We start from the raw sequence: 12949 nt of genomic DNA on the forward strand, positions 1-12949 counted from the left end.
TGATCCCGGAAAACACCGCAAGGGGTGTGTGTGTGTGTGTGTGTGTGTGTGTGTGTGTGTGTGTGTGTGTGTGTGTGTGTGTGTGTGTGTGTGTGTGTGTGTGTGTGTGTGTGTGTGTGTGTGTGTGTGTGTGTGTGTGTGTGTGTGTGTGTGTGTGTGTGTGTGTGTGTGTGTGTGTGTGTGTGTGTGCGCGTTCGTGCGTGTGTGTGTGTGTGTGTGTGTGTGTGTGTGTGTGTGTGTGTGTGTGTGTGTGTGTGTGTGTGTGTGTGTGTGTGTGTGTCGGATGGATAGCTTTTAGAGAATAATATCACATGGCAAATTAGTTTAATTTCAACTCATTATTGAAGTTGTGCTCCAAATCTAAAACGCACATTGGAATACAATTCCTAGTGCTTCTTGCCTATTATTAATGCATTACGGAAATATTACATCATAGCCTAGGCCTACCGTAGCTTTATGATATATCATAATGTGAATGCTTTGATATATAAAGTTTCCAGTTTGATCAAAATTGTATTATCATTATAGTGTCTGAGTTGGAAATGGGAACAAGCCTTCTATTGTACTGTTTATGGCAACAAACTAACGTCACCATGTTAGTTTAGTATAATTACTCAATAGCGTAGCCTATTGTTCGCATTGAATGAAGTGGTTGAACTTGAGCGCTTTTGCTTGATATAGTCTAATCAGAAGAATTAGGAAAGATAGGCATACTGTTTAATTGGTTTGCGGAATGTGACAGTACATGCACAAGCTGACGTCCCTTCTATACCCGGACTGTTTCAATGACAAAGCAGATCTGCGCCAGGGGAGTCCGCCGCGTGGTCTTTACCGCCACCGCGTGGACTTCGTACGGTCGGTTGTTGTATCAATCCCTATCGTGGTTTCATTAACACAGCACCGCAAACATATGGACCATATGGAAATATTGTTTGCATATATGATTTTAGTAAACCTGGGACACTCAAATCTTTTTTTTTTCTCTTTAGTTCTCATTTATTTTGTATCTATCACGTTATATATTTTATCTCTTGAGTTATTTACTTATTTTGAATAGGCCTACATCATGTTTTATTCCTCTTTTTATTTTGTATGTAAAGTGTAATTTTTTTTCATTGTCTTTATGCCTTTATGTTTACATTTAGGAGAAGCAGTCGAGAACCCTTTGAGGGGATTTTTGGGTTACTCATGCACATCTTTTCAAAAAAAGAGGGGAGACAATAAATATTCAAATCACCCACGTATATCACCAGGAGTACATAACATGTGATTGCGAATCACATTTGATGTACTCCTTCCCCCTTTGGTCATGTCATGTATCTTTCTTTGAACATGATGTACAATCAATACGATATAAACAGCTTTCCATACTTTTGTGTATTATGCTATAAAATGCCACACCGTTGGGGGGTATTGAGCGATTATACGAATTGAAAGGCCTCTCTGTTCCCTTTCCCTCTTTTTCATTCAACGTACAATTATTTGTGAATTAAGTGCAATGAGTACAATTGAACAAAAACATATAAATACAGAAGACCGCCTGCATTCCTTTAATCAATGAAATAAAACACCAAGGCGCTAGGGGGCGCTAGGGGGATACGTATTGGAAGGCCACTCTTTAAAAGCTCTCGTTGGCGCAGGCGCCTTCGTGTTGTTGTGCGGGTTGTCATGGGCAGCGGACATCTGGAAAGGCGAGGCAACACTGAGGATGAGCGAGTCGCTATTTCGCCTGCGAAACCTATCGACCTGTCCCTGGATTATTATTCCGAGCATCGGTGATGGTCCGAGGAACACAAAGGGGGATCACATCTGTCCAGTGCGGTTAGCGGTGTTAGTGCGTAGTGAGGCTATTTGATCACGACAGTTGTTATTGGCTAGCTAAGATAGACCTTCCTCACGTTAGACCATACACATCCAACATTGTAGCATTCAGAAAACCACATGATACAACAATGACCCTAATCCAAAGTAGCGAACGTTAGTGCATTACAGTCGGTGCATTTATTAATATTATTATTAAACCAGTCAGTGCATAACAGTGGAACATTGTCAGGATGGGAGAACCTCAGGAAGATGTAGCACAAGAGGAGGAGGAGGAGGAAGGAGGAGACTTCGGTGGTAGCGGCGATGCCTCTTCGCCCTACGTGCCCCCGTACCGTCCCACCCTGCCTGCCCGGGAACGACTCCATATCCAGAAGAGCAATGTGTGCTCTCGGGCCTATTTCGTCGTGGTCATGGTCTTCTTCCATGTCTACATTTTAAATGTCATTGCGCTTCTCCTCTACGTCCACTACAACAACGGCCCAGGGGATCTTGCTAGTGTAGAAGGGTCTTCCACGGAGACCGTCGCCGAGGATGGAAGCCCCTTGCCCCATGCTGCCCCCCCGGACCAAGTCCTCGAAATGAACAAATACCGCCAAAGTTACAGTCTCCCCCGCATTGAAGGAATAAGAGTGAGTGGTTTGAACATCCAAGCGTTTGTGTATTTGGAGTTTCTATAAATTATTGCCCACTAACATCAATGTTATCATTAGTCTTAAAAAGGATGCTGATGACTATGTTGTCAATGACGTTTTTCTTTCTGCATGTTTAGGTTGGCCATGTTCAACGTGTGTCTCTTATGCCTGAGAAAACTCATGAGATGAAAACTCTCAGCCTGAAGCCTCTGCTCTTTGGTAAGGACATTGTAAATACTGGTTTATTCTAGAATGTCTCCACATCTTACCCACAACATAACATACAACATATACTCACCCACGAATATCAAATAAATCATACGTAGATCTTAGAATATAGTTTGAATGAATGAACAATTAAGGTTAACATTACAAAATACGTCAATGGCCTATAATATATATTAACATGTTTTATTTATGTATATATATATACACATACATACATTTTCAGCAAACCTTTGGAATTTTCTCATTCACTGAATGAGCTCCCACCCAATATTTGTAATATCTAAGACCCCCTGTCTCAGACTGACTTCATCTTGTACATTTTGACGTCGCTTAACAAGATCAGAAAAAAGAGGTGACGTCGTGGTGATGTGGTCGGAGCTGACCACAAGATATCTTTGACCGTACCTATTTACAGGTCCTGGGGGTGTCCGCTGTTCCTCACCCTATCATCTGTAGCTTAAACACACCACTTAGCTCTTGCACTGGTGACGTTTCCATTTGCGCACGGCGGCCACTAGGTTCTTGTGGCGTTTCAGCCAGGCGAACGCCTTGGTGACCACCAAGCGTTCCCCGTGCACCGTCCCCGTCACCAGGAAGGTGCCCCCGCCAGACTGGTGCCGCGACATGTTCCCGACGCACGTGGCGTCTCTCTCCAGCCACTGTTGGACGCGGGAGCGGATCTGTCCGCCCAGTAGGGGCCCGTGCTTCAGAACCTCCAGCTTTGAGCCCAGGGAGAACTGGGCCAAACTTGTGGCGCTGAACTTGAGCCGTATCAAACGCAGTTTAACCACTAGAAGGGGGTGGGGGGGATTAAGAGACCATAGCATAAGGATAAACAGATCTAGTCATTTGCTTTAAAGTCCAGGCTACTGTCACAAGAACACGGTACATATAGCGCAGCTCACCAAAGTCATTCCTGCAAAATGTGTCCAAGGTATCCTTAGCAGAAGAAGCCACTTCCAGCTCACAATCCCGACAGCTGGCCTGAGGGACTGAAAGTAGATAAAATCACAGCTATATGAGATAATCAAGTAGTGTGTGTGTGTGTGTGTGTGTGTGTGTGTGTGTGTGTGTGTGTGTGTGTGTGTGTGTGTGTGTCACACACACCTCTGCGTCCCCCAGCTTCAACACTGGTGTTTGTGATGGATGAGATGCACATGAGGTGGTCTGCAGGAAATTGGTCACAGCGCAGAATACTCGGCCAGGGGTAACCGTAGCAGGCCATGATCGGTGCACAGCTGTCCCGCACAGACTCGCACAAACTTCGGCAGGGGAATACAAACCTGACAAAATTCAAGGGAATGTGTTCAGCAATGAATCGTTTCAGTTTTAAAAATCAACATAGTTTTAAAAATCAACATTTAAAAACCACAGAATATGTGCCAAGCGCCCCTGCACACAGCAGGGGCGCTTGGCACATATTCTGTGAAGAGCAATATGTTGTCTTTTTTCCTTTGCTACATTTTAACAAGAGTGTGGGCTTTTTGTTTTTCCATTTAACATAGACCATTTATTTTGGTGAGCCTGACACATAATTTTTTCATAAACGATCTAATTACCATAGAAAACACTTTTCCATTGATAAGGGTGGCATATTTTCAGTACGACGGTAATGACAACAATGACCAAACTCACTCAACTCACTAAAAAAAGAAGAGATCAAAACAAAAACCGGTCACCTGTCGAGGCAAATGGGTGCGAAGAGAGAGCAGAGGAAGAAGCGGGCGTCGGAGTGGCACTCCCGCGCAAGCAGGGGCAACCAGCTGGCGCTCTGCTGCACGGCCTCACCGGGGGACTCGTGGGCCAGCAGGTTGGGCGTCCGCATGGTGTCATAGCCGATGCCCCGGCACAGGGCCATGCTGGGGGGGATGGGGACGCAGCGAGAGGAGCTGGGGGGCTCCCACAGTCCTCCACCGACTGCGGTCATAGATCCACCCACGGTGTCGGCCGCAGTGTCGGTTTCAGCCCAGGCTCTGGCCTCCCCTCCTCCAACTCCTTCTCCGGCTGCCGATCTGAAAGCGTCCGCGTCCTCGAGTCCTGTTTCTTTGCCGGCTCCGGCGTGGGCCCGTCGGTGTCCGCTAGACCTGCTCCCACCCCCGGAGCCGGTCCTGGTCCTCCCCTCGGCTCTTCTCCTGCCTCCAGCGCCACCCAGAGCCCCTCCGGACCCAATGAGCAGCAGGAGAAGGAGAAGGAGGTGACGGGTCAAAGGTGTGGTTTTCCTGGATCTGAAGTGAGGAAGATGCACAGTAGTCATCCCGACAGCACAAGTTGAAGGGGTAAAAGATCCTGAAGTCTCCGAAACGCTGCCGATATTCTCTGTGACAATGCGGGAGGGACTGGCAGATTAGGTGTATTTATAGTGGGCGTTGATGACATTTGCATAGAAAAGGGTAATGGGGGGGCGTGGGTAACAATAAGGGGACAGTTGGATACAAAGGGAGTGCTTGAGCCCGGGTATCCCCTTAATATATATATATAAGAGTGTGACTGTTGAAAGACTAGTATAAATAGGATATTGCATAAAGATTATGGTGTTGCGATCATTATTATTGCACCCATAACTATTCCTGCAACCATATTCCTGCCCTTTGAGCTGAGGAAGCCACTGGGATATGACTCGAGTCCCCAACAACCTCCCCCAAACTCTGTCCTGGTTCCCCTCCCCCGCTAGCCACAGGCTACAGTATCGCTATCGCCACCCCACTTTCTCTCTAACGAGCTTCTCCTAGTTTTGTGTTCAATCACTAATTCTCAAAGATGAACTTACATCTATATACATAATACAGCTAAGATTGGTAAACAGTCATGGCAGATCTGCTTATTGTGTTTACAGTGGCACTATATTAATTAGAACTGGAGAACGGGGCAGGGTTCGATGAAGTAGGAGGGTCATCCGTGCCATTGTGCAGGTGTTTGTTGCGTGCAGCACACAGAAGTCTTTGTGTTGTCCTGCTGTGAACCGTGACTTATTTCCTGAACAAACAAGCAGGTCAATTCCTTTCCAGGGGGAGAAAGAGAAGAGGGAGGGAGCGGGAGGGATGGTGGCATGTTGGCGGTTTCAGTGAGTCCCATTCATTCAAACCAACTTTCTAGAGTAATGAGGTCTGCCTGACAATGGGAATTGATAAAGTGTGACTCAATTGTAACATACACTACAAATGGCGTAAGCTGGCTTCGTCCACAGTTTCTGAACATTAGGAAAAGCCTATAGAGATATTCTATGAGTGGGTTAAACTTCTTGGGCGATTTGTTTAGCCAAGTATGTGTTTTGATTATTTCTTCCTTTCATTTCCGGCAGATCAGGCACGTGGAAGTGCATTGCGGCCTCTAGCCGGTTGAAGTCCACCACGCATTTGGTCTTTGCGAAAAACTGAAACTCTTATGTTTTTGTTTGCATATAGAGGGGGAAGGGAGATCATATCACAATGGAAACTCGAGACACATTCTAATGCCAGGTGTGAACTGACGTACTTGGAGCTGTCCTTGTGATCCGTTCACCACGGACAAATGTTAACGTTATACAGAACACCAACATGCTGGTTGCCTCCTATCTGTGAGAAGAAGATGGGGAGAGATGGTTTTGGGTTAAGGTTAGGGTTAGGAAAATAAAAAAAGGAATGGAAAGAACTTGGTCTTGATATTTAGATGTGGTTTTGAGTAAGTCTGATTAAACTTTATAGAACAAAGACATGTGATCTAGGAGGTCTGATTCTCCTCCAGGTGTTGGGTGAGCAACTGCGGTGACAGTTGGGTAGAGTGGGAGACTTTGAGGCTCCCTTGACTTGTTTTCAGAGCTTTATGTGTTAACGACAATTTGTATACCGAACACTGGAAAACGCATAAGCGACCACAACTCATGTCTCTTGGGTAAAATTAATGCTGCCTGAACATGGGTACCCTGGCTTATTAAAGGTGTCAAGAGGCCTCCAACAACACTAATGTCTCCCGGAGGACAAGCAGAGTACTTATTATGTTCTATCAACATATCTACAATCACTTAAGGTTTCTGCTGAATTAACATTGGCTCAAACAGTACATGGTGCCGTGAAGAGCCCTGAGTCTACAGGGTTTGAGCATTGCAATGGTTTGGAAGCATGGGCGCATTGGAATGCACGTTATTATGTTAGTAGTTGGTTAGTAAGTTAGTAGTAATGTTTTTATGGTCATTGTTTCGTGATTAATTGTGAAATGATTTGTCATGGGAGAACATTGTTGCGTTGGAAACTGCCGCAGTGATTCTCATGTAAGAAAAATATTGTTTTATTAGTCTAGTTACGGTAGTCCTATAATACGCCCATAGTGCTGAGCTGCGTTGTATAGCCTGAATGTAAACTCAAATCTAAGCAATTGCTGTGTGGAAGGACATCAGTGCTTGGGTTTGTGTTCACACAGTTAAATATAAATGTTAATTTATCAACTCTGTTGATAAAAAAAAAACTGAAAATAAATCCTTTTACATTAACAATTGGAGCAGGTATACACTGTTGGGTTACGATTTTGGTTTATTCTACTATCTTTCAAAACCTAATCACTTAATTAGTAATACACTAGTCAAACTCTCAAAAGCATTTGAGCATGTGAAAAACTGTTAATTCATCGATTTAGTTGTTTACCAGATCAAACTAATTATGGATGATTTAGTGGTTGATCATCTCAGCCACTGAGTGATCGTTCAGTGTATATGCATGATCGCTCATGAAAATAATTAGGTAGATTCCTTTGGAATCTCATATGATGTGCTTGATTTGTAAATGGCAGAGAAAAAAAGGGCCATTATCTATTTATTCATTTATTTATTTTATTATATTGATTTCGCCCATCCATTTCTGTTTCTTGCCTGGTTTGGTTTCGGTTGCAACCGGAGATGATATTACCTGCTATGGGAGCCTGTTCTCATCTTCATTGTGTGAATGTGAAGCGACGGATAATCTTTGTCAGTGACAAATCTTATCTTGATATCCGTGCCTTTTGATGTATTGGATTTCTCAAGGTTTATTTTCTAATCTCGGGTTGACTGATAGCTCTCTGTTGTCATTCTAACAGGAGCCTTTTATCAGTGCTATGTCTTTGTCATGAGGTACCTAAGTCAAAACTCACAGCAATCTAACTCAGTCCAACAGACCGGCAGACAGAGAGACAAAGCAGCCAAACGCCTCAGTGTTGCTACTAGATAAAAATTATGATCACACAAATTAGCTATAGTTATTACATTTTAAAAAGTGTAAAGGATAGTGAAGCCGCTTAGGGGGCTTTGAACCAAAGGGTACTGGGTTTCACGCGTGCTTTCTTTGACTAAAAGCATCTGCTAAATAGTTAAGCAGCAGAAGAATGCCCGCATCCTCACTCTGCAGGTTGTGTTTCCCTGTTTCTCTCCTGTGTCAGAGATCCCTGGCTTCCTGTCTGAGGAGGAGTGCCGCGTGGTGGTGCAGTTGGCTCAGCTCAAGGGCCTGACGGAGAGCCAGACAACCGCCTCCAGCGGCGGGGAGCAGCAGGAGCCAGGCGAGCCCCTCCTGGTTCTCACCACCGACGAGGTCTTCAGCCTGCTGGACCTGGACCAGGACGGGCTGCTGCAGAAGCAGGAAGTAAGCGCACACACGCGCGCACAGAATTATAGCAACTCGGCCATAAATTGCTACACTAGTGTGTCACAAGTATATTAGTAGATTAAAAAGATGTGAAAAATTGCATGCTTTGTGAGAAATGTAATATCGCATCGAATCTCGGGATTCTATTTAGAGATTCTGTTGAAATGTAACTCTGATATGTGTGTTCTCCAGATTGTAAGTCACTCCCGCTCTCAAGACGGGACTTGGCTGAGCCCAGACAACCTGCGGCAAATCCTCACCGGTCTGGAGGCCCAGCAGGCAGGTGCGTCTGTGTGTCTGTCTCTGTCTGTGTGTGGGAGGCTGGTGGGGTCTTGTGTGTAGTCAATTGCTGTTTGTTTGTTTAGTCTAATGCCAGTGGCTGTCCTCTTCCTGCTCCGGATGCACCTCATCATCTCTGATTAAAAATCCACCAGACAAACCCCCACCCCATCCAACTCCTCCTTTCCCATTCATAAACATTCCTTTTTCTAGATCCTTTCTGCCCCCCCTAGGCCATTGTTTTAGCTGGGACCAGTAGTAATAGTGTACAGTTCAGTTTTAGATTTTTTTCTGTCGAAAAGGCTGTCCGTCACTTCTACTGTAAAGCACAAAACTCAATCATTTAAGCTACTTCTACTACTATTTGGTATTTGCCGTAATGGTTAGTCTTGGAATATTTTACTCCATCTAGGCTAATAATAGGAGTAAGGATTAACATCCATCAATCCAATCAAAAGTTAATTTAGGTTCTTCTGTGCTAGTTCAAAATCCATTTTCCTGGTTGTCCCGACAGGCGCTCTCACACTGGAGGACTTCAGGCTCGTGTTCGACATTTTCAAGCACCCTGCCAAGCAGCGTAGCTCCACCCTCCAGGGTCACTTCCAACGTAGAAGCAAACACACCCGGATGTACCAAGGCCCCGGGTCCCACCACGTCCTGCACTCACTAAGGCACAGGTACGTCAAAATCAAGACATAGCGCTCTACAAACAGCCTGTCATAGCCCAAGCATCTCTTTATATGCAGTGCTTCTCTACTCATTTTCTATGTTTTGATGTTTGCACAGGGTCACCCGCCTGGCGCGTCTGCCCTCGCCATTGGTAGAATTTAGCGAGCCGCTGCAGGTGATTCGCTACGAGCAAGGGGGCTTTAGCAACGCCCACCACGACAGCAGCCCGGCCCACTCGGAGACCACCTGTGCACACACGCGGCTTGCTGGGAACACATCCACCCTCACAGAGATCAAATGCAGGTGTGTTTTATTATTAATAAATTAAAAACTGACTAGATGATAAATTTGTCATCTGTGCTCTTTGAATAGATATAGAATAGATAAAGCTATATAAATAGATATAGCTATGTCCGCATAGCGGCATGGTCTAAAGGCCAAGGATAAGGTATGTTGTTGGCCTACTTTATATGAGCCCATTGACCAAATTAATGAGACAAATAAAGCCAACTGAGCCATTATTGTAAACCACTGGATTTACTTAATGCAAATCATTGTGTTGGCCAGATAGGAGCCTATGTTGGGAAGCTGTTCACTTTGAATTCCTCTGCAGGTACCTCACCGTCATGGTGTACCTGAACTCTGTGGTGGAAGGAGGGGAGACCACCTTTCCAGTGGCGGATAATCGCACCTACGAGCAGGAGGTGGGTAACACTGCTGAGGCTGAAGAGTGAGCTGATGTTCTGCGTCGAGTAGCTCCCCGGAGGCACCTGAGCTATTTCACCAACCTTTCTTTTGGATCTGAAACGAGACAATGTCTCTCCAGGGACCCAGTTTGGGGATCTACTATCATTACAAGATGATGTCGACAAATTAACGTGATTTGAGAACCCCACCCTCAGCTTGTCTATTTTTTTTTTTTCACTGTCTGCAGAAATGATCCACAACATGTTGGCAGGTTAAATCATGGTCCTTAATTCTTCTGTTGTGTAAGGTTGTTTTGTTTGAAAGGTGCACATAAGCGATGTGCACCTTCACGAGGCTACACACACACACACGCACACGCACACACACACCCATCCTCAGGCTGATGATAAACAACCAGACAATTCAGCAACCTTGACCAGCGTTATCTCCGTAACCAATCAAAGCGAATGTTGTGTTCCATAACAGAAGAAGAAGAGCCTTGACGGCTGTTATGTTTACTCGTGGGGCAGAATTCATTAATTGTTTTCCTCCATAGGCACTGGTCCAGGACGGGACGGACCTCACAGACACCAGGGCCACGTGTGAACGGGGGAACCTCCGCGTGAAGCCCACCGCTGGGACGGCTCTGCTGTGGTACAACCACCTCTCCGACGGACGAGGTGAGGTCACCGACGGATACAAACACACCCACACATATTCGTGTACCAGTACATATACACGTACACACACACACCGCAGGGGAGAGCACTTATTTGGGAATAATTGTGGATTTGCCAAAACTGGGGAATACCATTAGCAGTTGGCAGGAGTGTTCTGTGTTCATGAAAGAGCCTCTGAACAGTGCACTTGCCTTTAGTCATTTGGCAGATGCTTATCTTGGACATAACCCTGCAGCAGAGAATGATCATAATATGCAGAGGAGAGACGGGGATCGGAATGATACTTCAGTATGCTCCCTTAATTATCTTTGTCATCTTGTTTAAATCTTGAAATCCTTCTCCCATGTATTTATGTATACCTTTCATACGCATGCATACATGTTCAGATAATTGTGTTTGGGAACTCGCTAACCTGGTATATTCCTCTGTGTGGACCGAGACCCAAAACCTCTGTGGTTCAGTTTGGGTCTCATGTACTGGTGTTGTTGGTCAATTCATTCATCCATAACACTAAAAGCTGATTGGTTGTCCCGTCTTATGTTCCTGTGTTCAGGATGGATGGGTGAGGTCGACGAGTACTCCCTCCACGGGGGCTGCCCGGTCATGCTCGGGGAGAAGTGGGTGGCCAACAGTTGGGTGAACGTGGACCCGGATCACCAGCGGCAGGCCCGCTATCAGCGGCTCGTGTCCAACGAACAGACAGCCAAGTCTGGCCGAGAGGAGAGCTACCATCCTCTCTCCCACAGTGAGCTCCACCAGGACCTATAGCCAGGGGGGTCTCTGAGGGTCCACCAGAACCTATAGCCAGGCTGTCTCTGAGAGTCCACCAGGACCTATAGCCAGGGGGTCTCTGAGAGTCCACCAGGACCTATAACCAGGCGGGCAAAGTCAGTCGCTGAAATTGAACCGAGAGCAACATCTTATTCGGCTTTATAATCTTTCCACTTAAAAATGAATAGAACCCCCAGCAACCTCATCCTGCAGCACAACGGTTCTGAATAATAATGTTTCTGTGATCACTCTGTAGAGAGAGTTTGTGAGTTTGTGTGTTTTTTTTATTATTTGTTTATAGTCGGTGAGTCAAAATATGTAATTACCCGATCATCTTTGCCACGGTTTTCCAGGTAATTAGGATGCAGAGACAATAGGGAATAGGTATTTAGCTTTACTTGAATTTTAATTCCATTGCAATACCTTTCCAAAGTGTTATGATTTTTATCAGGCAGAATAAAAGCCTACATGAGCCATATCGTATCACAATTTATGTATGAATTTCTTCCAATGGGAACTGTTTGAGATGTTGTATCTGAGTAGTCCAGTTTAAAATATTACTTATACTGTTTTATCAATGAACTTTTTCTATACTATACTAAGGCAAAACGTCTTGGCCAAGACTACATTTAATTAATTTAATTTACATCCTAACATTTAGTCTGGAGTCAGCAATTCGGTATTATGCATAATTGTGATTTTTCGCATTAAAAATTGTATTTATTTGGTTTTCGGTTATTTAACTTTATATTTATTTTAATGTTATTTATTACAACTGTTTGAATATTTATGATTACAGGGTACATGCTATATGTATGACATTCTGATTCTGTTGCACTAAATTGTATGTTGCATTGAACTGTTATTTATTTCATACACAGCATTTGTTTTAAATGCATCTATATAATATATGCATTAAAAAATATTTTATTGGTTCGTTATTTGCCCGTTCGTAAAATGTATTAGTAAATTGGGTCCACCTGTCATTGGGGGTCAATACATATCGTTTTCCACAAGATGTCGCTTAATGTAATGTGCAAGACCCCATGGCTCCCTAATCTCAGAAATGTTTGCATTTCCAAGAGGACAATACATCACTATCCTTTGAGCTGGTCGATTTGTGGACATCGCTCATTCGGGAGATGTGCCAGTGCTTTCGTGGTTGTCTGTCTTGATCCGTTGAGGGTAAACACACGCATCCTTGATGCTGGTAGGCTACAATATATAATCTAAAAAACGAATAAATGAACATCAGTTAGGAAATATATGAATCTCCGTAATTATATACAAATAAAAATGTTTAAGATTCTCACTTCAACCAATGAGGGCTTGATGCAACTTAGCCCCGTAAGTTATTGAAGGAACATTTGCTTCGGTTTCATATGCCTTTTAAGACCGGAGTTCCAGTGCGAGCTCATGTTCTGTGTCGTGATGGCTCTCGGTTGCAGAGGCTGTGTTCTGTGGGCTACGTGCTCCGCTCCTGATGCTTTTGTTGCTGATGCGGCTCAGACGCCACCAGACAGCCAATCACGTCTCCGCTATTTCACCAAGGGGAGGGGGGCGTCCCTCAGTACCAACCGTTTCAGTGCCCGGA

General features: G+C 44.7%; 2 protein-coding genes and 1 long non-coding RNA gene across 3 annotated transcripts; 1 reads left to right on the forward strand and 2 right to left on the reverse strand.

The window, feature by feature from the left end:
* Positions 1-278: 278 nt before the first annotated feature.
* On the forward strand, positions 279-12291 carry LOC132455177 (transmembrane prolyl 4-hydroxylase-like). Its single transcript, XM_060048969.1, has 9 exons — positions 279-2453; positions 2594-2675; positions 8067-8266; positions 8462-8552; positions 9063-9225; positions 9335-9520; positions 9831-9921; positions 10461-10584; positions 11138-12291. Exons 1-9 carry the CDS (start codon positions 2055-2057, stop codon positions 11350-11352), a joined length of 1551 nt encoding a protein of 516 aa, XP_059904952.1. The 5' UTR covers positions 279-2054; the 3' UTR covers positions 11353-12291.
* Positions 2269-5042, reverse strand: LOC132455190 (secreted frizzled-related protein 5). Its single transcript, XM_060048995.1, has 4 exons — positions 4364-5042; positions 3792-3967; positions 3590-3676; positions 2269-3474 (listed from the first exon to the last, which is right to left on the reverse strand). The coding sequence occupies exons 1-4, from the start codon at positions 4936-4938 to the stop codon at positions 3155-3157; spliced, it is 1158 nt and encodes a 385-aa protein (XP_059904978.1). The 5' UTR covers positions 4939-5042; the 3' UTR covers positions 2269-3154.
* Positions 11812-12805, reverse strand: LOC132455206 (uncharacterized). Its single transcript, XR_009525124.1, has 2 exons — positions 12669-12805; positions 11812-12584 (listed from the first exon to the last, which is right to left on the reverse strand). It is a non-coding gene; the product is annotated as an uncharacterized LOC132455206 (long non-coding RNA).
* Between the last annotated feature and the right edge of the window lie 144 nt (positions 12806-12949).

The sequence above is a fragment of the Gadus macrocephalus genome, chromosome 1, assembly GCF_031168955.1.
Source record: "Gadus macrocephalus chromosome 1, ASM3116895v1".
Classification (NCBI taxonomy): Eukaryota; Metazoa; Chordata; class Actinopteri; order Gadiformes; family Gadidae; genus Gadus; species Gadus macrocephalus.